This window comes from Pipistrellus kuhlii, unplaced genomic scaffold (assembly GCF_014108245.1).
Source record: "Pipistrellus kuhlii isolate mPipKuh1 unplaced genomic scaffold, mPipKuh1.p scaffold_m20_p_2, whole genome shotgun sequence".
Classification (NCBI taxonomy): domain Eukaryota; kingdom Metazoa; phylum Chordata; class Mammalia; order Chiroptera; family Vespertilionidae; genus Pipistrellus; species Pipistrellus kuhlii.
In genome coordinates this window covers 187,043,362-187,070,754 of record NW_023425515.1, presented here as the reverse complement: position 1 = coordinate 187,070,754, position 27,393 = coordinate 187,043,362, and the positions used below count along the sequence as shown (strand labels likewise).

General features: G+C 57.6%; 1 protein-coding gene across 1 annotated transcript; it reads left to right on the top strand.

Annotated features, from left to right (window-relative positions):
• Positions 1 to 27,393, top strand: PADI1 (peptidyl arginine deiminase 1). Its single transcript, XM_036444538.2, has 16 exons — positions 1 to 196; positions 7,150 to 7,330; positions 8,342 to 8,414; positions 9,037 to 9,098; positions 10,588 to 10,705; positions 10,836 to 10,961; positions 12,933 to 13,105; positions 13,199 to 13,302; positions 14,424 to 14,547; positions 14,907 to 15,014; positions 16,342 to 16,493; positions 19,624 to 19,768; positions 21,068 to 21,161; positions 22,285 to 22,364; positions 22,598 to 22,723; positions 25,418 to 27,393. The coding sequence occupies exons 1-16, from the start codon at positions 105 to 107 to the stop codon at positions 25,649 to 25,651; spliced, it is 1,992 nt and encodes a 663-aa protein (XP_036300431.1). The 5' UTR covers positions 1 to 104; the 3' UTR covers positions 25,652 to 27,393.

The following is a 27,393-nucleotide window of genomic DNA, read 5'->3' as shown; positions in this document are numbered from 1 at the left end:
GGAGGAAAGCACTACCTGTCAGAGTTCACGCTTCTCCCCGGCTCCGAGGTGCCCAGGAGCGGACCTGGGACGCCGGGAGCGAGGGGGCCTGGAGCAGGCGGAGGATGGCCTCGCAGCGGACGGTGCGGCTGAGCCTGAAGAAGCCCACCCATGCGGTGTGCGTGGTGGGAGTGGAGACCTCCGTGGACGTTCGCAGGTGAGAACCCAGAGGCGCCCACCTGGCTGCAGGGAGAAGGAGCCGAGGCCGTGGGGTGGGTGTGGGATGGGCGCCCGGTTCCTGTTTTGACAGTCGCGCAGGTGGGGTTGGCTGTAGGGCTTGGGAGGGAGGGTCCTGGGGTATCAGGTCCACCTTGGGCACCAGGGTCAGGACTCTGGCCTCGAGCCCCTGGACAAGGGTTCCAGCTCTGAGCCCTGGGGTCAGGCTTTGGGGTCTGGGCTCTGCATTCTGGGGTCTGATGGAGCTTGTGTGGAGTAGCATCAGAAGGAGTTGCTCAAACCAGGGAACAGGGCTGGGCGTCCCTCAGTTTCTTGCCAACAGCTCACCTCTCTGAGGTGGAGGGGTGAGGTGTGTGGCAACTTGATTTTCGAAACCTAATCAGGGTGATAGGCATCAGGAGGGACTAATTAGGGGCTGATTCAATGAGTTAATAAAGGAAAAGAACAAACAAGAGGGGCTTGTGTTGGTCAAAATGAGGGTGGGGGAGGGGGCAATGGTGGCAGCGATGACATCCGAGGGGCAGCAGCAGCAGCAGCAGCTTCTGTCGGCCCAAATCCTCCCTGCCCTGGCTCTGCCCCGATGGGGGCGGGCCCAGGGACCGGGCACAGCCTCAGGCTCCCCACCTGGCCGCTGCTGGAGTTAGACTTGAGGATCCCTGGGACCTTCCCAGCTCTGACAGATGAGCTGTGGATTCCATCCTGCTGAACAGTCAGGTCTGGGGCCCCTGCCGGTGAGGGCTCAGGCGGGAACCCTCTCCTAGAGGGGGCTGGGGCTGTGACCCGGTGGGGGTCTGAGCTCCTACGGCCCTCCTGGGTCTCAGTGCCTGCACGCTCCCAGTCCGGTGAGTGAATGCTGGGCCTGGCTTGCCACCAGGCCTCAGGTGCGCCTCCGGCCCCAGAGCCCTGGGGCCGGCCCTCTCTCCGCAGTGGCCTGAGGCCCCTGTGACAGGGCCGGGGAAGGAGAGCCAGGAGCCCTGCAGGTCCTACTGGGGGCCCTGCGGTGGGGTTGGTTCTCCCGGAACTAAGCGGCCAGCAGAGATCCCATCTTCTCTTGCTCCTTTACAGAAATTTATTTTTCCTTCTTCTGATTCTGAGAGGATGTGTATTAAAGCTGGAGGCAGTGAAACAGGCAGGGCTGAGGGTAGAAGAAGCCTCAGGAGAGAGATGAGGCCAAGCTGCTTTGGGTCTGGGCATGTTTGGGGAAGAAGTGAGCCCAGGCGGGGGCTGCTGTCAGCTCCCCGGAGAGTCAGAGCAAAGGGGCCTTGAGGACAGGCTTGGGGGACCAGCGGTTGCTGCCCATTGTCGCCCTACCCCTGGCTGCAAGTCTCCTGGGGTCCCTTGGAGTTTAGGAGATGCACACCTGTGGGGGAGGCAGGGGGGGAGGTGAAAGCCCGGGCATGCTCCTGGGAGGGAGAGCGGGTTGTTTTTTTACAATTGACGTGCACTATTATGTTAGTTTCGGGCGTACAGCATGGTGATTAGACATTTATAGAATTTAGGAAGTGACCAGCCGCATCAGTCTAGTGCCCGCCGGACACCATCCATGGTTATTACATGCAATATTATGACTGCTTTATTCCCCCGTCTCCTGCCCTTTTAACCCTGGGGGAGGAGGGGGATGGGACGGGGAGGGTTTGCCAGACAGCAAATGAACACAGAGGACTCCCGGTGAGGGTTGCGTTTCAGATAAACAGCAGCTTTTGTTGTTGTTGTTAAGTACAGTAGCTCCCCCTGATCCTCGGTTTTGCTTTCCACGGTTTTAGTTCACTGTGGTCTACCATAGCCCAAAAATGTTAGATGGAAAATTCTAGAAATAGAGAATTCAGGGGTTTGAAGTTGTGCACCGTCCTGAGTAGTGTGATGACATACCTCACCGCCCCGTTCTGTTCTGCCTGGGATGTGAATCACCCTGTGGTCCAGCACCCACCTGCTTGCGTCTGGTCACGTAGGCCTCGTACCCTCCCACCTCAGCACGAGGGACGGAAGGGTGAGCCCTGCATAATAAGGTCTTTTGGGAGAGGATCGGCCACAGCAGTCATAGAACGTGTACTACAGGATCCTGTTATAATTGTCCTGTTTGATTATTAGTTATTGCTGTTCCTCTCTTATTGAGCTCAGTTTATAAGTTAAACTTTACTGTGGGTATGCATGTGTAGGACGAAACATGGAATGTATAAATACCACCCATACGGTTTCAGGGGTCCACTGTGGGTATTGCATGGGACGTACTTGTATTTTTAAATCTGCCGTTCAGATTTGAAATTCTTTTAAAAAAATATTTTATTGATTATTTTACTGAGAGGAAGGGAGAGGGATAGAGAGTTAGAAACATCGATAAGAGAGATACATCAATCAGCTGCCTCCTGCACCCCCCTTACTGGGGATGTGCCTGCAACCAAGGTACATGCCCTTGACTGGAATCCGAACCTGGGACCTTTCAGTCTGCAGGCCCATGCTCTATCCACTGAGCCAAACCGGTTTTGGCCAGATTTGAAATTCTAATTGAGCGAGGCATCCTGTACTTTCTCCGGCAACCCTGTTTTAACACCCAGGGGAGGGAAGAGGTCCCTAGTGGGCCCCGTCTTCCCGACTCCAGACCCCTGTTCCCATCCGTGGGTGGCTGTTTCTGGAAGGGGATTTCAGAACCTCAGGCCCTTGGTGAGCATTTGACTGAGAGCCAGGTCTCCTGTGATGGAGTTGGACACGGGGACCTCTGGGAGCCTTCCCTGAGGCCACTGACTTGTCTGGCCTGGGCCAAGCCCCTGGCCCTCTCTTAGTCCCAACAAGACGAGCGGTGTCTCCTCTTCAGTCCAGCGTGGAGGTGAAGTGCCCAGACTGGAGTTGGACAGACTTGGCTTCTCATCCTAGCTCCCCGATTCATGGCAGAGTGCCCCAGGCAAGCTGCTGCACGCCTCTGAGCCTCCGTTTCCTCATCTGACAAATGGAGAAACAATAGCATGCACCGTCCTGGGTTAGGACCGTGGTCGGCAAACTGCGGCTCATGGGCCACATGTGGCTCTTTGGCCTCTTGAGTGTGGCTCTTCCACAAAAGACCACGGCCTGGGCGAGTCTATTTGGAAGAAGTGGCGTTAGAAGAAGGTTAAATTTAAAATATTTGGCTCTCCAAAGAAATTTCAGTCGTTGACCTGTTGATATTTGGCTCTGTTCACTAATGAGTTTGCCAACCAGTGGGTTAGGAGGAGAATGTATGAGACGTGCATTGAGGGCCCTGTGCATGGATAGTACTCACAGCCATGACAGGTCTGGGGGGTCCTCTAGGACCTGTGCTTTCCATCACGCCTCAGAGCGCGGGAGGACAGAGGGCAGGGCAGGGTTCGTAGCTCCGGGCTCTGCTTGGCTCTGAGGAGGGGTGTTGCTTCGGGGTCCTGAGTGAGCACTCTGAGAGACCTCCACTCAAGAGCCCGCCAGGAACCTCCTGTCCGGCGATGGTGGTCACTAGGGTGCAAGCCACTGCGTCTCCGCACTAGAAAGCAGGAGCTGCTTTGGCAGCGGTTTGGTGGAAACGGACCCAGAGAACCCCCCGTCGGCGAGGCCTGACGTGGGTGCAGAAAGGGAGGTGGAAGTGCCAAGGGAGGTGAACAAAGGGGGATGGTGTTGCCAATCTGGGGAAGTTTGAAGAGGAGCCTGAGGCTCACTGCAAGGCCTTGGCCGGCTAGGAGGAAGAGGCTGCACCTGATCGTGAACTTGGAGCTCCCCCACCCCCTTACTGGGTGCATTAGCCAGCTGAGGCTACGTAAGGGGTTTCTAGCCAGCCTTGCTGGGGGGAGGGGGAGCCTCCCAGAGGGGGAGGTGTGCCGTCACCCCAGCTGCCCGGAGTCTGAACCCGCCAGGAGAGCCGGCGGAGATGGGCGTGTGGGGGTGACGTCACGGGAAGTGATTCATCTCTCCCAGGTGGTTTGGAGAGATGTTTGTGTTTGGGAGATCATGTGCCCCAGGGTGTCTCAGCCCGAGAAGCCCTTAGAGTTCCCCTGTAGCATGTGCTGCAGATCCTACCCCTCCCTGCAGCAGGCAAGCTCATCACCCTGACCTCTCACCCCAGAGGGTTAGCTTCTCACCCTGACTCCTCACCCCAGAGGGCCAGCTCACCACCCTGCTTCCCTTCCCCTTCCCAGTGGGCTAGCTCAGCACCGTGACCCAGGTCTGGCCAGACTTCCCTGGCCCCCAGAGGACTCATACAACATGGGGAACCCATTAGTGGTCCAGGTGGCCCTCCTTGTCTGCCCAGCCCGGAGGCCATGATGACTGTTTACTTCGGGATGGAGGAGAAGAAGGCTGGCTGGGTGGGGGACAGGGATATTCCCCTGGAATTTTCCCCAAACCTCCCTCAGCCCTGCAAACGCATCAAAGCCAAAGAGACCCTTGAGATCCGAGACTAGAATTCAAGGAGCGCAGTGGGAGGTCGCTATGGGACCTCTCAGACGAGCCAGAGGGAGGACCCAGGCAGCTGCCTTCCCTTATTCCAAAACAAGAAAATGCTGGGACAGAGTTCTAAAACGTGTGGCCAATGTGTACTTAATTCCTTAATTAATGAGGAATAAACGAGTGCTTTTAACTTGCACGGAAGTGCAGCGAGGCGTACGCGTGCTCTTCACGCGGTGGTTTAATGACAGGATTGATGCCGGGGTTAATCCCAGTGACTGGCAGGTTCCGGCAGCCGGGCTGGGACACGGGTTTCACGCCTCGCGCTGACCTCCTCTCCTCCTCCCTCCAGCCTGTTCCGCCTCCCATTCCACCGCACGTGTTAGCGTCTGAATTTGAAGGTTCTTGGAAACTAGGAGGCCAGGGTCCCCCATAAGTCCCCTGGGGGCCACAAGAGGTCCGTGAGCTGTAGACTCTGGACGTGGGAAGGGGGAGTGTGTGTTCCTGAGACGCACAATGCTGTTCATCAGGGGGGGCCTCCGTGGCCGGGGCCTACCTGACCCCTGACCCCTGCTGCCACCTGCCATTTTCAGCCCCATCGGCCCCTCTTTCCCGCCGCTTCTGAGCCCCCCTCTCCTTATCATTTCCAGTCTTGGCATCACCCCCACTCTTCACCTTCTCCTTTCCTTTCCAGCTCCTGTCACATCCAACCTCCATTTCCTCTCCTCCTCCCGGACCCCGTCCCTCTGCCCTGGGTGGGCTGGAGGATTTGAGGGAAGATTCCAGATGTGAGGAATGGGGTGTTGCTCACTGGTGCTGGAGACATGGCACCCAGGGCCTTAGCGCAGCGCTCAGCGAGGGGGTGCACAGTCCAGGTTTGTTCAGGGGACGAAGGACAGGAGGCACCTCTGAGGCCTGCTGGCCTCGCTCTGGGCGCCTGTGGCCGGAGTTTGCAGAGCGTCGCCTCCCGTACGGCCCAGGAAGGCCAGCCTCCGCACGTGCTGTGGCCGTGGCCGGGGCAGCTGGTGGTGTGAGGAGAGGGACGGAGCCTGGAAGACGAGCGCCCCAGGCTGGGGGCTGGCCGACGGAGGGCTTCTCAGCCCCCCTTTCTGGAGCCCAGAGCCCCGGGGTGTAGGTGGATGTGGTACCAGGTGGACGGGGAGATGCCCTGGGTACTGGCACCAGCCAAGTTCCAGATCCCTCCCCGGCACGGATGGGCCGAGTCTCCCTGCCGAGTAGAGGTACCGGAGCCCACCCATGCCTCTAACAAGGGCTTATGAGCTCCGGCTACATGCCAGACACGGTTACCGGTGCTGGGGACACAGCGCTGAGCAAAACAGACCCTGCCCTCATAGAGCTGAGCTTCCAGCAGGAGAGACGGGCAATAAACGGAGTGAGTGAGCATCAGCAGAGGAACAGGATGAGGGGGAAGGCGGGGTGAGCTGCAGATTAAATGGGGTGATGGGAAAGCTCATTGAGAACATAACATTTAAGCCGATCCCGGAAGGGGGTGAGGGAGGGAGCCTGCGGATAGCTGGGGGTGAGGAGGGGGAAGACCATTTTATGCAGAGGCAGCAGCCAGTGCAAGGGCCCTGGGGCAGGGCAGCCTGGCAGCTTCATGGAAGAGCTGGAAGGTCGGTGTGGCCGGAGCAGAATGGGCTAGGGGGAGGGGTGCGTAGTGGGGAGAAAGGTCGGGAGGTGGCAGGGAGCCACCAGGGGGGACCGTATCTATCATTGTGGGGCTTTGTTGGGTGTGATGGGCCCCACTGTTTGCGAACATAACGGAGCAGCACAATGTGACTCAGGTGTGCTGCGTGCGGAGCGGCCGGAGAGGGCCCGGAGGCCTCGGAGACCAGTGAGGAGGCTGCCCAGCGGCCCCGGGAGTGGCGCTGACAGTGGGTTCCCGTTGGCAGCAGGAGAGCGGGACGCCTTGGGGTGGGGTGGGGGGTGGGGGTGTCCAGAGGTTTGCTGTCTCTGCTTCCTGGAGTCTCGGGGTTGCTGTGAAACTGGAGGGTTGAACTTTGTGACTTGGCCCCATCCCCATCTCCCTTTTTTTAAAAAATTCTCACTTGAGGATATTTTTTTCATTGCTTTTCAGAGAGAATGAGAAGGAGGGAGTGAGGGAGGAGGGGGAGAGAGAGAGACAGACGACAGATTAGTTGCCTTCTGCAGTTACCCGGACTGGGGGTGGGGAGTGAATCCTCAACTCAGGTACATGCCCTTGACCGGGAATTGAAGTCTTTGGTCCATGGGCTGAGGCTCTAACCGCTGAGCCTGGGCTGTTTGATGTCTCAGACCCCCAGGGAGGTCTGCTGGAAGGGCTCAGCACCAGTGCTCTGCTCCACCCCCTCATGTTACAGATGGGGAGACTGAGGCCGGGGGTCATGTGCCCAGGTGAGCCACATGAAGGTCAGAAGACAGCTGGATGGAGCCTAGGCTGCCCAGTGCCCTCCCCCACCATTCCCAGCCCAGTGGTCAGGTGGCATTTGGGTGGCCTTGCTATGGTCACACTCCTGAGCCCCGTACCCTTCCCCCCTCTCCTTTCTCTGGCAGCGATGTGCCCAGGGGCGCCGAGACCTTCCGGGTCTCCGGGAGCCCAGGGGTTCACATCTTCATCCTCTACGATCCAACACGGGTGACGGTGCCCGCAGACAGAACCCAATGGCCCCTGGACCCCAATGTGGACCTGACTGTAGCCGTGGAAACAGCCAGTAAGGCCTTAGACGATCTCAAGGTAAGAGCCCTCCAAAGCATACCTCATCCACATGTCACCCCACTCACCCAAACCCCGAAGGCTTTGGACACCTGTGTCCACATGACACATCCTGATACAGCTCCACAGACACCCCACACACGAAGCCCGCCCGAGGCCCAACGTGGCACGTCCACGTGAATGAATTCTCCCTAAAACCACCGCCTGCTCCTCTCCCGTCAGGGTCACACACATCCCACACCAATCCTGTGCTCAGCCTAGACCACGCCCAAACCAGCCCCCCACTCTGGTGTGGGCTGGATCTGTGCCTCCGGGCAGACGCAGGGGCACACCTGACCATTGGGAAGTCTTCTCTTGCTCAGATGACAGCCGCCTCACTTGCCCCAGCCTCCCACCCCACACACGGACCCACTGACTGGGCAGGGACTGAGCAGCCTTTGAGAGCAGAGGCCCCGCAGCCCGCTGCGGGTTCAGACCTTGTCTCCTCGACTTACAGCAGGGCCCTGAGCAGCCTCATTACCCATGGGCCCTGTCTACTGGGGCCATTCTGGGGCCTTCGAAGGGCCCTGGAGAGAGCACTTGGCATGGGTTCTGGATCCTGGGAAAAGCTCATCACCACTGGCTGTTATGGGATGGAGGTCATTGTTCCCATTTTACAGATAAAGAAACAGAGGCCTTGAGTAACTTGGCCTAAGTCAATGGCAGTGGATGCCCTTCTCTCATTCTTTCTCTCTGACATCCCCCATGAGTTTCTAAGGGTCCGCCTGCTCCCTCTATACTCTGCCCCCACCCTGCCCAGCCCCGGAAGCTGGGGAGGCACCCAGAGCCCCTCCAGCTGGATAAGGCAGCTCGGGATCCAGGCCTGGAGCCTTTGAGACATGGGCCTGCAGCAGCAGGGAGGACCTGGGACCCCGGGCCTTGCCCTGCCTCTAAGCGGGGCTGTTGGGAGGCGTGGGTCACCCCCAAACCCCTGGTCACTGCTGTCTCTGAAGCGGCGGCCATGCTGGCTTAGGGCTGACTGTGTCCCCACAGGTGAAGGTCTCCTACTTCAGGCGGAGCGAGGACCGTGTCCTGGGCCAGAGTGTGCTCCACCTCACTGGCGTCGGTACGTACTGCCTCCCAGGCCCTCTGCATCGCCCCACACTCCTCCGTGGCGTCTGTGGAGAGTCTTAGGGGGGCCCTGAGTCCAAGCCCATGGCTGCTTCCTCCACTATTGAGGGGTGTGGCTCCCTAGAGCATCAGAGAGGGAGACCCAGCAATACCTAGGGCCACAGGTATCTAGAAACTTCACTGCCCATGTGTCAACAGCTAAACCCTCAATGGCCCCTTCACCTGGAGTCCCACTGTCACACCCACGGGAACCCCCAGGCTGGCACTTAACCCTAGACAGCCACGTACCACCCTCCCCGTCCCCCCACAGCCTGAGCACCCGGGCAGCTGGCCCCGAGAGCTATGAAACCAGCACCCAGAGCCTCAGGCCCAGTCCCCAACCATGGGAGCCAGGGCCTCCAACTCAGCGAGTGTAGATGAGCAAGAAACTCAAGACACAAAGATGTGGGTCCCTCCAGCACCCAGCACCACACAGGGCTGCCCCAGGGCGTCCCAGAACAGGCTTCCCACTTCTCAAGGGCCTGGGGGGGGGGGTGCAAAGCTTTTCCCCCCCTGGATGTTGTAGGCAGAGGGTGGGGCCTGGTGAGCCAAGGCAACTCCTTCCTGTTTCTTTCTAGACGTCTCCCTGGATGTTGACATGGCCCGCAAGGGCAAGGCGAAGCGGAGCCAAGGCGACAAGGTGAGGCTCTCCTGGCTACCCCGAGCCCGCAGGGCAGACAGGTGAACCTGAGGATGGGCCTGGGGTGGGGTGGGGTGGGGTGGGGTGGGTGGGGATGGGCCCTCCCTCCAGAAGGGCCATGGATGCCGAGGGTCTGTGGTACCCAGCCGTGCAGGGGACCCATCTGGGGACTGTCAGATGGCCCAGGGGGAGGAACTCACACTGCGCGATGCACAGCAGCTTACCCTCTGGGTCTCTCTTCTGCCACCTTGCCCTTGGGGCTGGTTCGTGTGCTTGGTCCATTTTCTATTGCGTAGGCTGTTTGGAACCCAAACACAGCAGGTGTTTCATAAAGGTTGCTGAGTGACTGATGAAGGCGAGGGGAAGGCGAGGCTTCCAGTGGAGGAGGCTGTGGACAGCCTAGTTACACCCTAAAGAGTGAGGGGGAGGGAGGGGGAGCTCAAGGCAGTACCCCATAGGAAGTACTCAGAGCCATCCTAGAGGGCGGAAGATGTAGTTTAGAGAAAGACCCCAGAGAGGAAGCCTGGACCACAGGTTGGTGGACAGGACGGGGCAGGGCTGCCATGGATGGCTTGGGTTGCCTGGATCAGGTGGTGAGTGAGGCCAGTCTCACAAGGCACATCTTGGGCCCTGGGGCAGGGCAGCCCCTTCCCAGAGGGTGAACTCAAGCACCATATATGCTGGCAGAACCCCCAGACCAGAGTTTGAATCCCGTCTACGTGACGTCCCACAGCCCCTCCCCGCTCTCCTGTGAGGTGGGAGAGTGAGCTGCACTGTGGGGTTGGTGGGCAGAAAGCAGAGGCGTGTCAGGAAGAGCGTGGATGATTCGATCGACCTCGGAGGCAGGGCCGCAGGCATCCTTCCCGCCTCAGCCTGGGCCTCTGGGCGGGGTCTGCGGGACTGTGGGTGCACAGGCCCCAGGAGGGTGCGGAATGAGGAGGCTTTCCACGACTCTCCTCCAGTCCCATCGAGGTCAGGGCGAGGCAGCCTCGGCCCTGGCGAAGGGCAGGCTGGCGAAGGCTGTGCGGAGTGTGGTGACGACGGCTGGGTGGGGCCGCTGTGAGCAGTGCGCAGGTCACTCACCCCACAGGGTGGAGGGACTCCGGGTTAGAGACCTGGATGGAGCTCAGTGCCCAAATCCACGAGCCCTCTGCAAACCTTTCAAAACAGACTTTATTTATTTTAAAATATGTTTTTGTTGACTTCAGAGGGAGGAAGGAAGAGGGAGAGGGAGATAGAATCATCCATGATGAGAATAATCGACCAGCTGCCTCCTGCACACCCCTTACTGGGGATCGAGCCCGTATCTTGGACATGTGCCCTGACTAGGGATCGAACCGTGACCTTCTGCCTCATAGGACACAGCTCAACCATGAGCCAGGATACAAACGTCTCCAAGCTAACAAAGCAGCCAGCCCTAGCCATGTCCAGAGCCCCTTCCCAGAGCCCCCTGGTCCCCCTGACCCCGAAGTCTCTTGTTTTACCACAGAAAACCTGGCACTGGGGCCCTGCGGGCTATGGGGCCATTCTGCTGGTGAACTGTGACCGGGATAGTCCCAGGTCCAGAAGGCCTGACCTTGACAACAGCCAGCTGACGTCACTGGAAGGTGAGCGACAGCGGGGACCCTGGTGTAGTCCAGGGGGACGGGGTGCGGTGGTGAAGGGTCAGGGGGGATGGGACGGGAGCCGGCCAGTGGGGTAGAGAGAGGCTTGTCTCAAGGGTGCCACTCGCTTCAGACCTGAAGGACATGTCCCCCATGGTGCTGACCTGCGACGGCCCTGACAAGCTCTTCGACAGCCACAAGCTGGTCCTGAGCGTGCCGTTTTCTGATTCCAAAAGAGTGGGCGTCTTCTGTGCTCGGGGTGAGTGGCCCGGTGTCCTGCCCTGTCCGTCCTCTGCTTCCCAAGCTCTGTCTTCTCTCGTCCACCTCTCCCCCTTCCTTCCATGGCCTCCCGTAACTCTCATTACAGCTCACACACAGCTACTCCATCCGGACACAACATGTTAACCGAGAAGGAGGCTTGATAACTAGTCCCATTTTACAGAGGCATAAACTGAGGCTCAGATGCTTGAATTTACTGTCTTAAGGTCACACAACCACTTGTGGGGGTGGAACAAGCATGCAAACCCAGGTCTCTTGAGTGTCAAAGCCCCTTCTCTCTCCACTGCTCCCATGTCCTCTCCTCCTCCTCCCTCTGGTCACTCAGCTCGGGATGAGCCCCCGATGCCCAGATAAGCTCTGTCCAGTGGGGGTGAAGGGGGGCAGGAACCAGCAAAGCTGAAGCCCAGGCCTCCCCTGGGAAGTCTACCAGAGATATAATCAATCAAGTCTGTGACTTAAAACTTACCCATCCTTAATCCTGAGTGCCCTTCCTCGTTTTTATTAATAGCAAGAGGCCTCTCCTGCCCCTTCCTTCTTCCTCTTCATGCGTCTCTGTTCGAACAGACCCAGACTTGTTGTTCTGGCTAAATGAGCCTGACAGGAACCAGAGGGATCCTTGAATGCATCAGTGGAGGCAGGTTAGGCAGGGGCCGGGCCTGGAACACCATGACACCAGCGCAGGAGCAAGCCTTGGTGCGGGAACGGCAGCCAACCAGGATGAGACCAGAACCGCCTGGACAGTTCCCAGGAGAGGAGGCGGGCAGAACTACCACTTTTCTCTCTCTCAATTTTACTGCTCTTTAAAAAAAAAAAAATCTTCGCCCAAGGATATGTTTTTATTGATTTTTAGAGAGAGAGGAACATGGATGTGAGAGAGAAACATGGATCAGTTGCCTCCTGTATGCACCCCCACTGGGGAACAAACCAGCAACCTAGATATGTGCCTAACTGGGACTTGAAGCCGCAATCTTTTGGTTCACGGGACGATGCTCCAACCAATGAGCACCCAGCCAGGTTTACTACTCAATTAAAAAAAATTGAGGTGGCCGAAACAGGTTTGGCTCAGTGGGTAGAGCGTCAGTCTGCGGACTGAAGGGTCCCAGGTTCGATTCCGGTCAAGGCATGTACCTTGGTTGCGGGCACATCCCCGGTGGGGCGTGTGCAGGAGGCAGCTGGCCGATGTTTCTCTCCATCGATGTTTCTAGCTCTCTATCCTTCTCCCTTCCTCTCTGTAAAAAATCAATAAAATATGTTTTTAAAAACTGAGGTGAAATTCAGGTAGCATAAACTTAACCATTCTAAAGGGAACAATTCAGCGGGACTTAGTACATTCTCAATGTTGTATAACCACCACCTCTCTCTAGTTTCAAGACACTTTGATCCCCTCCCCCCCAGAAAAAACTCTGTACTCATTACTAGTCACTCCCCAATCTTCCCCCCCTCCCAACCCCCAGCTCCTGGCCAACACTAACCTGCTTTCTGTCTCCATGGATCTGCTCATTCTAGACAGTTCATACCAGTGGAATCAGACACTGTGTGGCCTTTGTGTCTGGTTCCTTTCACTTACCTTAGTGCTTTCAAGATTCACCCATGTTGCAGCATCTATGAGTACTACATTCTTTTTTCTGCACGAATAATATTCCATTGTGCGGCCATATAACAACTTCCTTATCCATTCATCTGTTGATTTGGGTTGTCTTCGCCTTTTGTGCCAGCTGGTTTAAAGCTTATATTGACCTCATGAGAAATAGAATGTTAGCCCATTTCCAGAAGAGGAATTACGGCTCAGAGAGGCTGAGTCACTGAGCCGACGTCACACAGCTTGTGCATGGCAGAGCTGGAGTAGCTCGAGCACAGAGGTGGCTCTACCCCTGGTTTCCTCTCTCCTGTCCTCACAGCCCCACACCCCCCGCCCCAGCGCTGGCCCCTGTGCTGACTTTGCTTCCCCTAGGTGGGAACTCCCTCTCACACTACAGGCAGGTGCTGGGGCCCCAGCACCTGTCCTACGAAGTCGAGCGGCAGCCAGGGGAGCAGAAGATCAACTTCTATGTGGAGGGGCTCACCTTCCCCAGTGCTGACTTCCCGGGGCTGGTCTCTCTCAGCGTCAGCCTGGTGGACATGGGGGTATGTAGGGCATCGGGGGCTGGGATAGGGGCTGAGGGACTCGGGGGACCAGTTTGGAGGCTCCAGGACCACTGAGTCCTCGTTTCCCCGTAGACCCTGCCCGAGGTGCCCATCTTCACAGACACTGTGGCCTTCCGCATGGCCCCCTGGATCATGACCCCCAACACCCAGCCCCCCCTGGAGCTGTATGTGTGCAGGTGAGGCCTCACTCCCCCTGCAGCTCTCCTGCCATCTCTGGAATTGGGGAGACAGGAACAGACGCTGCTCTGTGGTGGGCCCCTCACTTGGACCAGAAGGAAATCTGTGAGGGCTCCCGCAGGCGCAACCTGGGAACAGGACAGCAGTGGGCGGGCTTGGGCCCATTAGCCCACCCGCCGTGAGCAGCTAAAGGCCCTGGCCAAGGTCACCGACTCAACCTCCACTGCCCCTGCCCCTACCCTGTCCTGCCTGCGAAAGCCCCAGAACATTCTGGGTTCAGTCTAGGCCGGTGGTCGGCAAACTCACTAGTCAACAGGACAGCAAATCACAGCTTGTGAGCCTCGTGTGGCTCGTGAGGCACAGTTTGCCGACCCCTGGTCTAGGCAGTGAGACCAGGCCCATGTCAGGCAGCTGGTGGCTGCAGGAGACCTAGCCTCTCTCTGATGTGGGGGTGCTCCTGGGCCTGAAATAAACATGGAAAGCCAGATTCCGGAGTGGCCTGAAAGCCCTGGCCCATCCCTGTCCTCCTGCCACCTCCCAGAATCCTCGTCAGGCCCCTCCCCTCCAGGGCCGGGCGGGCCTCTGTTGGCAAGGTCATGCCAGGTCCCTGCATCGAGGTCAGACCAGTGGAAAGTGCCACTGTTGACCTGAAACATAAATCAAGAGGCGGGGAAGGGCGTGGCCAAACAGGTGCTCAGAGGGAATTCTTTCTTTCCTCTGGCTCCCTAACCCCACCCGGACTCCTCCGGTCCGGTCAGGCGTGTGGAACAGGAGTGGATGAGCTACCTGCCCCCTGGCCACCACCTAAACCAGTGAGATCCAGTCCGTGGGTCACCTCCACCATGGCTGCCCCTGCTGGTGCCTCACCGCCGGGCTCCGTAGCCCTGGGCTTGTCCCTCACCTTGCACCTGTCACCCAATGTGATAATGGGACATTGTCCATCTCTCAGCCTGTGAGCCTCTCTAAGGGAGGCCTATGCTTGAATCTCTGCATCCAAGGGCTACACAGGGCCCAGCACAGACTAGATCAAGACCACCCCATCCATCCCCCACCTCCTGGCCCCAAAGCCAAGGTCACGGCCAGAGGCCGTTATTACCCTCTCCTCTCCCTTTGTTTGCAGCGTGATAGACCCTCATGGCTCAAATGAGAAATTTCTGAAGGACATGTCTGACCTGGTGTCAAAAGCCAACTGCAAGCTGGTCATCTGCCCTTGGGTCGAAAATCGAAATGATCGCTGGATCCAGGTGGGTGCCGAGCAGACCCTGGGGGCAGTGGGGTGGCCTGGGCGGCTGAGCCCGGCTTCACTGGGCTTTGGGAAAGGCTCCAGAGAGGCCAGGCTCCCTGGGACCCGGGACTCAGGGTGGGGAATGCAGGTTAGGGGAACGCTTCCCGCTGCCTGCATCACCCGTCTCTCCTGCTTCCCTCCAAATGCCCTGGTCCCAGACAGAGTTCTCTCCTAGCCAAGGTCCTAAGGGGTCTCTCCTGCACCCCCCAGATCTTAGGGAGGATCTGCTGCCCCGCCCTGCCCCCGGCCTGGGGGCATCACCCCGTTCTGAAAAACCACACCAAGGAGGTCACTGTAGTGTTTGGTCTCTCTTCCCAGGACGAGATGGAATTTGGCTACGTGGAGGCACCCCACAAGTCCTTCCCCGTGGTCTTTGACTCCCCCCGGGACCGGGGCCTGAAGGAGTTCGCCTATAAGAGGATCCTGGTATGTGGCCAAGGGCGCAGTGGGAACCCCTGGGGTGGCTCCTCCTATGGGACCCCGATCAGCTTTGCCCAGTCCTGGTCCTTTGGAGGGCAAAAGGACACAGGTGGCCTACGGGCTGTGGCAAATGGGGTGTCCGTGGGAGGTTTGAGCAAATATGCAAATAGGATGCAAATTGCTCCATGTTCTGGGAGGGGCTAGCCAATAAAGTCTTCTTGAGGACCTTCCTCCTCCACGGGGGAGCCAACAGAAGGGTCATCCCTGGGGGGAAACCCAACTGCCCTTTGAGGGGAATGCACTCTTGTTAAACCCTCATGGCTCTTACTTTTATGAGCTGGGGCCTCTCTTCAGGTAACCAAGGTTTTCTGAGCACCTACTGTGTGCCAGGCTGTGCTGTTTCCTACACACAAGAGCAGCTCTAGCAACTGTGCACTGAGGTCCAGGCACTCCCCAGCTTTACAAGGTTACTCATTTAATCCAGGGGGCGCTTCAAGTCTCTCCTTCCTGAGGCTCAGAGAGGTTAAGCTACTTGCCCAAGGCCACACAGCTAGTGGTGGCACCAAGATGCAAAACCAGAGAGGCCGGGCCGCAGACTACATCCAAGTAGACATTGGACAGCCTCCATAGCTCCTGTGATTTACTGCTGGGCTAGCCTAGAAAGGTCCTGAAGCTCAGGGACTCTGCCTGTTCCCGGCCCCCACGCCCCCACTGCCCGGATAACCCTGGTGTCTGAGCGGGGAGGGCTGTGGTGGGGTAGTTGGGTGCTCAGACAGACAGGGCAAGACATTCACCCCAGCCAGGTGGGATCAGGGACGAGATCCAGCAAATGGACAATGAGCCCTGCAGGGTGAGTCTGGGTCAAGGGCGTGTCTGACCAGGGCATTTTCCCACTGATTTCCACCCTCACCTTTATCCTTTCCTTCTTTCTACTTCCTTTGGATTAATTTGTCATCCCCCTTCAACCCCCGGCCTCCCCCCCCCCCTCAGAAACAGAAGCTAAAGTTGTCAATCTTTTCCCTTCCTAATATGCATTCAGAGCTAAGTGCTTCCCCAGGAGGACAGCTTCAATCCGCCGTGTTTTTGTTGCCTTTCTGGAAAAAAGGCTGTCCACTGTCCACTTGGATGTAGTCTGTGGCCCACGGGTTCTGCAGGAGTGTGTCGCCTGATTTCCAAACGGGGGGCTTTTCTAGTGAGGGTGCTCTCCTTGGCTTGGACTTGGATTGCAGGGTGCTCGGAGAATGGGAAAGTCTGTGAACAGTGGGTAGAGGTGGTTTTTCTGTTCTAACTGACCCTTCCTTCTGGGGGTGGTGTCTTGCCGGTCCTCCCATAGGGCCCTGACTTTGGATACGTGACCCAGGAAATCCCTTTCGCTGGCGCCTCCGGCCTTGACTCCTTCGGCAACCTGGACGTCAGCCCCCCGGTGACCGTGGGCGGCAAGGAGTACCCCCTGGGCCGGATCCTCATCGGCAGCAGCTTCCCCAAGTGAGAGGCGGGGCGGGAGGGGGGTGCGGGGCGGAGGGCACGGACCGCAGCATCCACCCTCCGGCTCCCTCACCGCCAACCCAAGTCTCCAGTCTGAGAAGCGGTCTTAGCTTCCTGCATGGGTTCAAGGATCAGAGGCTCGGAGGCCTAGACCAGTGGTTGGCAAACTGCGGCTCGCGAGCCACACGTGGCTCTTTGGCCCCTTGAATGTGGCTTTTCCACAAAATACCACGGCCTGGGCGAGTCTATTTTGAAGAAATGGCATTAGAAGAAGTTTAAGTTTAAAAAATTCGGCTCTCAAAAGAAATGTTAATCGTTGTACTGTTGATAGTTGGCTCTGTTGACTAATGAGTTTGCCGACCACTGGCCTAGACTCTTGGATTTGGAAGGTCACAGAATCTTAGGAGGACACTCACAAACGGATGTTGGCGGTCTTTGGCCTGAACTGTGTGAGCTTAATGACACATGTACAGATATACCTATGTCTCAGGAGGCCTCACCTAGAAAGCCAGGTCTCCAGCCTCCTGAAAGCCAGAGGAGCTGGGAGATGTGCAGTTTGATGCAGAGGCAGGAGATAGAGCTGCTGCCTTCTCCCTGTAGGAGGTCAAAACATCTGCTGTCCTAGCCAAGCTCGAAGGGGCCCAGGGTCGGCCTGGGCTGCAGGTGAGCGAGTGGCTGGTGAGGAGAGTGTGGGGAGCCTCAGGCCGGCACACGGAGCCCAACAAATGCTGGTCCATGCTTAATCATAGTTCACTCTCTTTCCTCACATTTAAAACAACCTCTGTGCAATGCTGCCTCCTGGTGGCAGCTTTGATGTAGCTCAGAGACCAGGTCCGATGCCTCCTGGGTTGTCCGGGCAGATGGCTGTGGAGCACCCCTAGGAGGGAGACTCTGCACCCCCCCTCCACCTTCCATGTCTCTGATTCCTGCCACTTTCTGCTCATGTGCAGTTTCTAAAGTCTAATTCTTCTCCATCATCTCACTGTTTTGTAAGAAGGCTTTTAAAATTGCCAACACTGGCCCCAGCTGGTTTGGCTCAGTGGATAGAGCCTTGGCCTGAAAACCAAAGGGTCTTGGGTTCGATTCTGGTCAAGGGCACATACCTTGGTTACAGACTCCGCCCTGGCCTGGTCCCTGCTCGGAGTATGTGCAGGAGGAAACAAACCAATTGATGTGTTTCTCTCACATCGGTGTTTCTCTCTGTCTTTCCATCTCTCTTCTACTCTCCCTAAAAATAAATAAATAAATAAATTTAAAAAAACAATAAAAATATCCCCAGGTGAGGATTAAATAAAATAAAATAAAATAAAATTACCAGCACTCTATTAAGATAACAGAAATACAAGAAAAATATTTCCCACAATCCCATCCCCAAAATCAAAGCAGTGTTGTCCAATCCGGTGGTTCTACCTTGTGGGGACTTTTTTCTAGACGGTGTCTATGACATATTTGATTTATATCAGCCCTGGATTAGCACAGATTAGTGGTTCAAAGGGATGAATATCATTCACAGATATACTTTTAGCATCTATTATATAAGAGATACAGAGTGAGCATAGACAAAAATCCCAGCCCTCCTAGAACTTGCATCCTAGTGGGAAGCCAGACAATAAGACATCAAGTGTGCCAACCAGTACTGATGCAGTGTTTCCCAAACCTTTGACATACGTGTACCCCTTCTATAACTTTCGTAATGCTGAGTACCCCTCATACTCATGAGAACATAGAACTAGGCGCAGCTAAGCACGGTGCAGTGCATATCCCCACCAAACTCCGGTGCAACGCGTACCCCCACCAAACTCTTCCCGTACCCCTGGGGGCACGACGCATACCACACTTTGGGGAACACTGGATAGAGAAAAGTAAGAGGAATTGTTTTCATTTCAAAGGCCTCATAGTGGAAGAAGGTAGCATTTGAATTAAACTTGTGGGGAGTGGGCAGGGATTCTTAGTAGAAAGAACAGCATGTGCAAAGGCCCTGAGGTAGGAACGTGCCTGCTGTATTAGAGGGACAGCAGGAGGTCGGCTTGGCTGGACCTGAGTGATTGAAGAGGAGAGTGGCAGGAGGGGACGTCAGAATCGGTGGGGCTGTGCAGGTCCTGGTGAAGACTTTGCATTTACCGTTAGTGAGATGAGAGTGTTGTGAGGGTTTTGTTCAGAGGAGGGATATGCTCTGACATATTTAAAAGCTCCCCTCTGGTTAGGCTGCGGAGGAGCAAGGCCGAAAGCGGGGAGAACGGGGAAAGGGACAGGCCACTGCGATTATTTAGGTGACGAGGGTGTCACTGGCTGGGTGGTGACAGAGGAGGAGCCTGGGCAAGGCCAGATTGTGTCCTGTATAAGGTAGAACCACCAGATTGGATGCCGGCTCGGATTCATCCGTATGTCCTTCAACTGACAAGCCAGGCAAGACATGTGATCCCTTTTTTGTAAAACATATTTTTTAAAATATATTTTATTGATTTTTTACAGAGTGGTGAGAGAGAGGGAGAGAGAGTTAGAAACATCGATGAGAGAGGAACATCAATCAGCTGCCTCCTGCACACCCCCTACTGGGGATGTGCCTGCAACCAAGGTACGTGCCCTTGACCGGAATCGAAACTGGGACCTTTGAGTCCACAGGCTGACGCTCTATCCACTGAGCCAAAAGGATTAGGGCTCGTAAAACATAGTGCAAAGAATCTCTGTACGTGTGTTTGCACCTGGTTACTTGTGTCAAGGGGAGTGGAAAGTGCCCGAAGAATAATATGTTGTTCTGACTTTAGACAAGGCTTCAGCTGCCTCATCTGTGAACTGGGGGCACGGTGAGGACGTCTCCACAGCCCTGGGGCTCCAGCTCCTGTGCCCCTCCCCCCCTGCCCCCTGTTCTAGGCCACCCTCATCCCGCCCTCCTTCCCTGTCTGCTAAGAAAGGGTGGCTTGACAATGCTCAGACTTCATCTCAAGAACCACAAGCTGAGTGGGGCAGTGGTTCTCTCGAGTCAGCTAAGATGCTTGTCAAAATGCAGACTCCACACCCTCAGATGCGCTACATCCTCGAAAACTCTGAGATGCAAGAGACATCAGGGCCCTGCGTCTGACACACCCACAGGTCACCATGAGGTGACGGCCACTCTCTCCCTCCCCTGCAGGTCAGGTGGGCGGCGGATGGCCAAGGTGGTGCGTGACTTCCTGAAGGCGCAGCAGGTGCAGGCGCCCGTGGAGCTCTACTCCGACTGGCTCTCCGTGGGCCACGTGGACGAGTTCCTGACCTTCGTGCCCACCTCCGACCAAAAGGTGTGCCCCCGCTCCTGCGCGAACCACCTCTTCCCTCCCTGACCTGATGGGATGAAACAGGGCAAAGCTGTTTGGGACCAACTCAACACCTAATCCACACTGAGCTCAGAGGCAGGGTACCCTGAGGCCAGGGGGCATTCATCGTGGAGGGCTTCTCAGAGGAGGTCCAAGCTCAGGTCAGGAGGGCGCTCGGTGGCTCACTACTCACACACATTCTCACACTTACGGGGTGTTTCCTCTGATCCCCACCTCTCAGCCAAGACCCTCGTGAAATGACACCGATAAAAAAATTGGTAACATTTACTGAGCACCTATGATGTGTACACTAGAGGCCCGGTGCATGAAATTCGTGCACAGGGTGTGGGTGTGTGTTCCTCAGCCCAGCCTGCACCCTCTCCAGTCTGGGACCCCTGGAGGGATGTCCGACTGCCCGTTTAGGCCTGATCCTACTAGGATCCTACTAAACGGGCAGTTGGACATCCCTCTCACAATCCAGGACTGCTGGCTCCCAACTGCTCACCTGAGTGCCTTCCTGAATGTTCCTAACCTAAGGTGACCAGACGTCCCGCTTTTGGTGGGACAGTCCTGATTTTTAACAATTTGTCCCACATCGTTTTTAAAAAGTCCTAATTTTTGGAAAGAATCTTTCCAATCTTTCCAAAAATCAGGACTTTTTTAAAGAGCCGCGGGATGTGGGACAAATTGTTAAAAATCAGGACTGCCCCGCCAAAAGCAGGACATCTGGTCACCTTACCTTAACCGCTTCTGCCTGCCAGCCTAATCACCCCCTAACTACTTCCCTGCCAGCACGATTGCCCCTAACTGCCCTCCTCTGCTGGCCTGGCCCCCCCTCAACTGCCCTCCCCCTGCAGGCCTGGGTCCCCCCCAACTGCAGATGAGGAAACTGAGGCTCAGAAGGGCAATGAACAGGTAGGGTAGGATTCAAACCCAGACAGTGGGCTCTGGGCCAATATGTCAATCCCTCAGTGGACCGCCTTGCAGAGATGGCCAGGGAGGGCACAGCCTTCAGGGAGCAAGCAGCCTGGGAGGGGGCCTGAATTCCCAGGTGAGTAAAGCAGGGAAGGACCCCCAGGCAGGGAGAACGTCATGGACAAAGGCCTAGAGGCCTGACCCAGCTTGGAGGACCTGTTGGTAGGTCTTTGTAACCGGTGGGTGACGCTGAGGTGAGAGGAGTATCGCGTACATGGTCTGGCCTCTGAACTCAGCCCCTCCTGAGTTCGGGGTCTCCGGCATCTGGGGGGAACCGTGCACTGAGCTTTCTCCCTCCCTCTGCGCCAGGGCTTCCGGCTGCTCCTGGCGAGCCCCAGCGCTTGCCTTAAACTGTTCCAGGAGAAGAAAGCGGAGGGCCACGGGAAGGCACTCCAGTTCGACGGTGAGTGCCAAGGACCCAGGCGTCCTGCGGGGGCGCTGCCCTGGCACTGCCAGCCCTGGGCACCGCCGATGCCTTTCCTGGCCGTGCCCCGTCTCCAGGCCCTTTGTCTGCAGGTCTGAGCTGAGAGCCTGATGTCACTAATTCTCCTGACTCTCACGTGGGAGCTAGGGATGAGGGCGCTCCCTCTCCTGGGCTAGCAAAGGGGAGCTGAGAGGTGGTGATGTGCCTGGGGGCGGTCCCCGGCCACACCCCGGGACAGGAAAAGAACAGGGAGCAGCGAGCATGCCCGTGTGCCCTTCTGTGCTGGGCACTCATTCTGACCCCTTCGGGTCTCCCACGCCCTCTCCTTATCCCTTTCCACAGGCGAGGAGACTGAGACTCAGAGGGAGGCGGCCTTCCCGGGCCATGCCGCAGGGAGCAGCAGGGCTAGGGGCGTAAGGGAAGAGGGCCCAGGAGCCAGGTGGGTGGTCAGGGCCCCTCTGCAGACCCTCCTCTGGGAGCGGGAGCGGACAGACCCTCGGAGGCCCGGTGGCCCCCTGGAGCGCCTTCCCCTCCGCACAGAGCGCAGAGCTCTCCGCGGAGGAACGGAGCCTGGGAAGGGATGCGGAGTGGCCTGCGGCCTGGAGAGACCTGCGTCTGAACCCTGGTCTTGCCATTTGCTGGCTGTGACATCAAAGATGCAATCTGAGCCTCTCAGTGCCCCCGTTTCCTCTTTTCTGAGTAGGGGGGGATAATGAACCCTACCTAGCAGTGCTTGAAAGGTGAATAATAAACTCAGTGGGAGTCCCAGAAGATGGTGGGCGTTCAATAATGGTAACCATACAGTGATTGTTAGGCCCTGAGCCCAGCTGTCCCTTCCCAAGGGGTCTGTGATCCAGCCCCAGGATTTACTGGCAGCCAGAGCCAGGTCCTACCAGGGTTTCCTTCTCTGGCTTTCTCCATCCTTGCTTCAGGCCCTGGCACTGAGGTGGGGAGGAAAGTCTGGCCCAGATCATGAAGGCCTGGGCCCACGGAGGCCTGGGCAGGACTCCCTGAGCCCATGCGCCGTGTTTGTCTGTCTCTCTCTCTCTCTCTCTCTCTCTCTCTCTCTCTCTCTCTCTCTCTCTCTCTCTCTCTCTCGCAGGGTTAGAGCAGCAGGTGAAGAGAAGCATTAATGAATTGCTGGCCGACAGAATCCTCCAGAGTGACAGCGTCTTTGTGCAGGTGAGGGGCAGGCCTGCCACCTGTTCTTGGGGGTCCCCCATCATTCAGAGAGAACGCCTGTGGCTGCTGAGACCTGTGGGGTAGGGCCCTAGGGAAGGTCACTTGAGCCTCGGTTTCCCCACCTTGGGGTAGCAATGGCACAAAGGTCAAAGTCGCAAAAAGGTAGCGAACAGGCACAGAGGCTGTACACAGTAGGCACTCTGCAAGCCTTGGATCCTCTCTCTCCCCCCCAGAAATGCATCGACTGGAACCGGGAGGTGCTGAAGCGGGAGCTGGGCCTTACGGAGCGGGACATCGTGGACATACCGCAGCTCTTCTACCTGAGGGGCCCCCACGCCGAAGCCTTCTTCCCTGACATGGTGAGAGCATGGAGCTGTGCTGGTGCTTGGGGCCTGGCCGGGGCCTGGGGGGATCCCGTTGGGCCTCCAGAGAAGAGCAAAGAACCCCCTGTCCAGGCACAGGTGGCACGGGCGGGGCGGCCCGCATCCCCCAGCTTGTGTGTGCTTTCCGTGCCAATCAGTGGCTCTCCACCAGGGCCACTTTGCTCCCAGGGCATTTGGATTGCCTAAATAAGGAGGGGGGCCACTGGCACCCAGTGGGGGGGGGGGGGGCAGGGACGCTGCACAACATCCCTCAGGCGCAGGGCGTGGCTTTCCCCAAATGGGAAAAGGAAGTGTGGCTTTGGGTCCACATGTTTTGGGCTTCCGTTTCTGGGCCTCAGCCACCTTCTCTGCTCCCCAGCGGGGCTCCTGAGGCCAGCAGGTGGGGCAGGGGGCAGCTCCTCCCGGGCTGTCATTACCTGGGCAGCTGACAAGCAGGTGAGAGACTGTGAGCTCACCCGCCTGGCCCTGGGCGAGGCCCGATGCTATCGGCAGGGTCCTGGCCAAAGTGCCCATTATTCCCTTGGGAACCAGTGCCGGGATCTCTGTCCCCGCCTGCAAGATGCCAGCAGCACTCCCCCACTCCCCCCTTGTTGTGGCAACCAAAATGCCCCGGGGGCAAATCGCCCCTGGTGGAGAGCCACCGTCCTGAGGCGGGGCCGTGAGAACTTTCGGGGGTGATGGGCATGTTCTGTATTTGCACAGAATGACATGGGAGCCACTGAGCCACGCGTGGCTACTGAGCCCTTGAAACATGGCTGGTGTGGCTGACCAAATTTTCACTTTAGTTTGAGTTTTAACCGTCACAGGTGGCTAGTGGCTACCGTACTGAGCAGCAGAGTTCTAAGGGGTGGCCAGCTTCCGTCTGGCTGAGGGTTGCTGGTAAGGCCTGGGTCAGAGCCCATGACATTGGACAGCCCTCCTTTGGTTGTGGCCTTGCCCACACCTGCCAGAAGCCCACTCCCCAACACACATCATAGGGTCCCGGTCTGTGTTTCCTGGAAAGGCCTTCAGGGAATGCTCAGTGAACCCCTCATTTGTCAGATGGGGGAACTGAGGACGTAGAGGGGAAGGGTTGGCTTGCTCAAGGTCCCCCAGCAAGCCAGGGGGCGGCCTCCAGTCTCCTGAGTCCTCATCCAGGAGGGGCCACCTGGCTGGCTCTGTCCTGCACCCCGCACCTGGCTCCTCTCCCTCCCCTTAGCCTCCCGGCCCCACCCCTCCTCTGGCAGACTCTGGCCCATTAGTGAGCAAGTGGGTCGTTCAAGGCCTAAGACCCTCCAGCTTAATGTTGATCCCGTCCTAGACGGCTTTGCAGGGCAGACTAGGAGGTGAGGGGCTAGGCTTGGAGAATGGGACGCCACAGAGTCCAGGGCAGCCCACCTCCCCCTGAGATGACCCAGCCCTCCCCTCTAGAAGTGGGTCCAGAGGGTCCGCTCCTCTGGCCATCAAGCAGAGGCTGACTTTTCCTTTAAGAACTCCATGCCCTGCACTGGGGACATGTCCCTTCCCCACCTCTAGGGCTCCCAGCCGGGGCCCCCAGCTAGGGAAGCAGGGATGCCGCTGGAGATAAGCCCAGGTGCCCCCAAGGCTCCCAGCTGCTTACCCCAGTCTCAGCCCCAGGCCGCCAAAATGCTCCGTTCTGGCAGAGGATACAGCGTGTGAGTTTTGGTAAGGGCCAGACCAAACCAGATTTCAGCCTCTCAGTTCTCTGTGTGGCCTCGAGCACGCTACTTAACCTGTCCCAGGCCCAGCCTCAGAGGAAGGCTGTGCGGTTTAGTGATGATATATCAGGCACATAGCAGATGCTCAACACATGGTGGTAATTACCAGGGCTTCCAGGGACAGTTGAGCAAGCTGTGCACTGAACAAATGCACCAGCCCTACAAGGACAGTCACACCATAAATATATATTATTTTTTATTGATTTCAGAGAGGAAGAGAGAGAGAAATAGAAACATCAACGATGAGAGAGAATCATTGATTGGCTGTCTCCTGCATGCTCCCTACTGGGGATCAAGCCCGCAACCCCGGGATCTGCCCTTGACCAGAATCAAACCTGGGAACCTTTAGCCCACAGGCCAACGCTCTATCCACTGAGCCAAACCATCTAGGGCGATGGCATATTTTTTTGTACAAGTGTCTGTCAGATGATGGTAAACTCTTGTTCTAACCAAGTTGTTATGCCAATTTCCTGAGAGATGGAAGAAAGTGTTAGAGGAAGGTGTGTCTTTATATAAATCTCCCATGGATGTTACTAACAGCCCTGCCGGTTGGCAATCCTCTCTTCCAACCATAGATCTATTTCTTCTCTACTTCCATAGACCTTCTTTGTTCTTTCTTTATAAATATAATTTTATTGATTTCAGAGAGGAAGACAGAGGGGCAGAAACACCAACGATGAGAGAGAATCATCCATCTGCTGCCTCCTGCCGGCCCCGACCAGGAATCAAACCATGACCTCCTGGTTCATTGGTCGATGCTCAACCACTGAGCTACACCAGCTGGGCAGGACCTTCATTCTGAGAGAGCTCCGGCCCTGGTGGCCCAGGGATGCTGGCCAGGGTGGGACAGGCCCTGGGGGTGTGTCTGCCAGAGCCACAGGCCAGGAGGGTCCCCCAGGTGCCAAGTGTCCGCAGCCAGCCGGGCCTCCCTCCTGCCTTGTCTCTTCCGCAGGTGAACATGGTGGTCCTGGGCAAGTACCTGGGCATCCCCAAGCCCTACGGGCCCGTCATCAACGGCCGCTGCTGCCTGGAGGAGAAGGTGCGGGCCCTGCTGGAGCCGCTGGGCCTCCACTGCATCTTCATCGACGACTACCTGTCCTACCACAAGCTGCTCGGGGAGATCCACTGCGGGACCAACGTGCGCAGGCAGCCCTTCTCCTTCAAGTGGTGGCACATGGTGCCCTGAGCCTGCTCCCCGCCCGCCATCCTCTCTGCCCGCCTGTTGGGAAGCCCGCCAGAGTGAAAGCGAGGAACCTCTCCCCGGCCTCCATCCTCCGGGGGGAGGTCTACATGCACATCCCTCAAGTGCCCGCAAACGTGCTGGCCACCGTGGGCACGGGGACACAGGATGGGCACCGCACAGCCTCCCCTCGGAGCGGCCTGCACGCCGGAGAAGGACCACCCTTCGTCTTCCCTCCCCTACCCCAGCTCAGCTCCCAGGGGGCCTGGGGAAGACCAGCAGCCCTGGCTTTGCATCGCTCCCCTCCGTCCTGAGGGGCCCTTGGTGCTTGCCGGGCGTCAGTCCTCTCTTCCAACTGCCAGGAACGGGGCCCGGGGAGCCTGGGCTCCGATGTGAGGGCCCTGGCCTGTGGCTCCTGTAGGACCAGGGGTCTGGGCTGTCTTCCCTGCAGGGGACCCCCGGGCGGTGGCCTCCCGGCCCCCTCAGCTGGTTTACACAGGCCCATAAGGACGGGGGCAGCCAGCTGCGGAGGGTTTGCTTTAAAAAGAAGAAAAAAAAAAAAGCAACTAAACCCCTCTAATGCCTGACTCTGTCCTCGGAAGGGTGCTTGTTATCTGCTCGCTAGCCTTTAATTATGAGGGCTGGCTGCATCCAGCTCAAAACGCAAGGAGGTCAAAGGGAGGCCTGGGAGGGCATCAAAGGCAGGAAGCCTGGCAGGAGGAGGGGGGTGCCAGGCTGGCAGAGAGGCCTGAGGCACGGGACAGGAGCTGGGGCCAGGCTTCTGCGTCCGGGCTCCTGGGCCCTGGGTTCCGGACTCTGCCTGTGAGGCAGGCAGCCGGCTGCTCAGATGCAGCAGGGAGGGGCCCGGATGTGAGAGGAGGGTGGGGGGCCATTAGGCTATCTCTGAAGGTGGGGTTTAATTCCCTTTAATAGTCTCTAATTATTCCCTTCCTTCTGCAGGCGGTGGGAGGGGAAGGCTTGCCCGGGCTCCCTCAGCAACCCCATGACCCTGAGAGTAGCTTGGGTTTCCCGTGTCCTGTGTCCCCTTGTCTAGGAGGGAAGATGCAGCTGCCACAGGGGTTAAAGGTCCGGCCAGGACTGCACAGGCAGGCAGGCAGGCAGGCAGGCTTGGCCAGTGCAGGGTGAGAGGTGGCCCTCGCCCCAGACAGGCCTGGGCAGCAGGGAGCAGACCTCTTCTCTTCCTCCCACTGCTTGAGGGGCCACCTCAGGGCCCCCCCCAGCCTCTGAGCCTTTACCTGGGGGTTTTCGGCGGCCCCTGGTGAGACCTGGGCTGAGCCAGCTGCGGTTAAACTCTGCTAGCCTCGGGACACTCAGTAATCAGACGCTTACGTGGAAACCCAACATAGGAAATTGATAAAAATGGAACCGCTCTGGTGTAAGGTGGTGGAAGGGGAAGCATACCTTCCCTGTCCCCTTCTGGAAGGCTCTGTGGGACCCCATCTGCAAGCCCCCGATCCTACCGGCTCCTCTGATCGTGACCAAAAGGAAACCTAGACAGAGCTAAGAGGAGAAGGGAGGTCTTCAGGAACTGGGGCCCCAGGTGAAGGCAGAGAGGGAAGGGGGTAACGCAGAGAGACGGGGAGCACGTCCCCAGAGCAGCACTGGGTGTGCAAAGCACCAGAATTGCCGCAGGGGCTGCTGGGGGACACTCATGTCCCCTCTGAAGACGATCCAGGTGACCGGTCACCTCCTTTCTGGTCAATAAAAATGTCAGCATGCATTTCTTC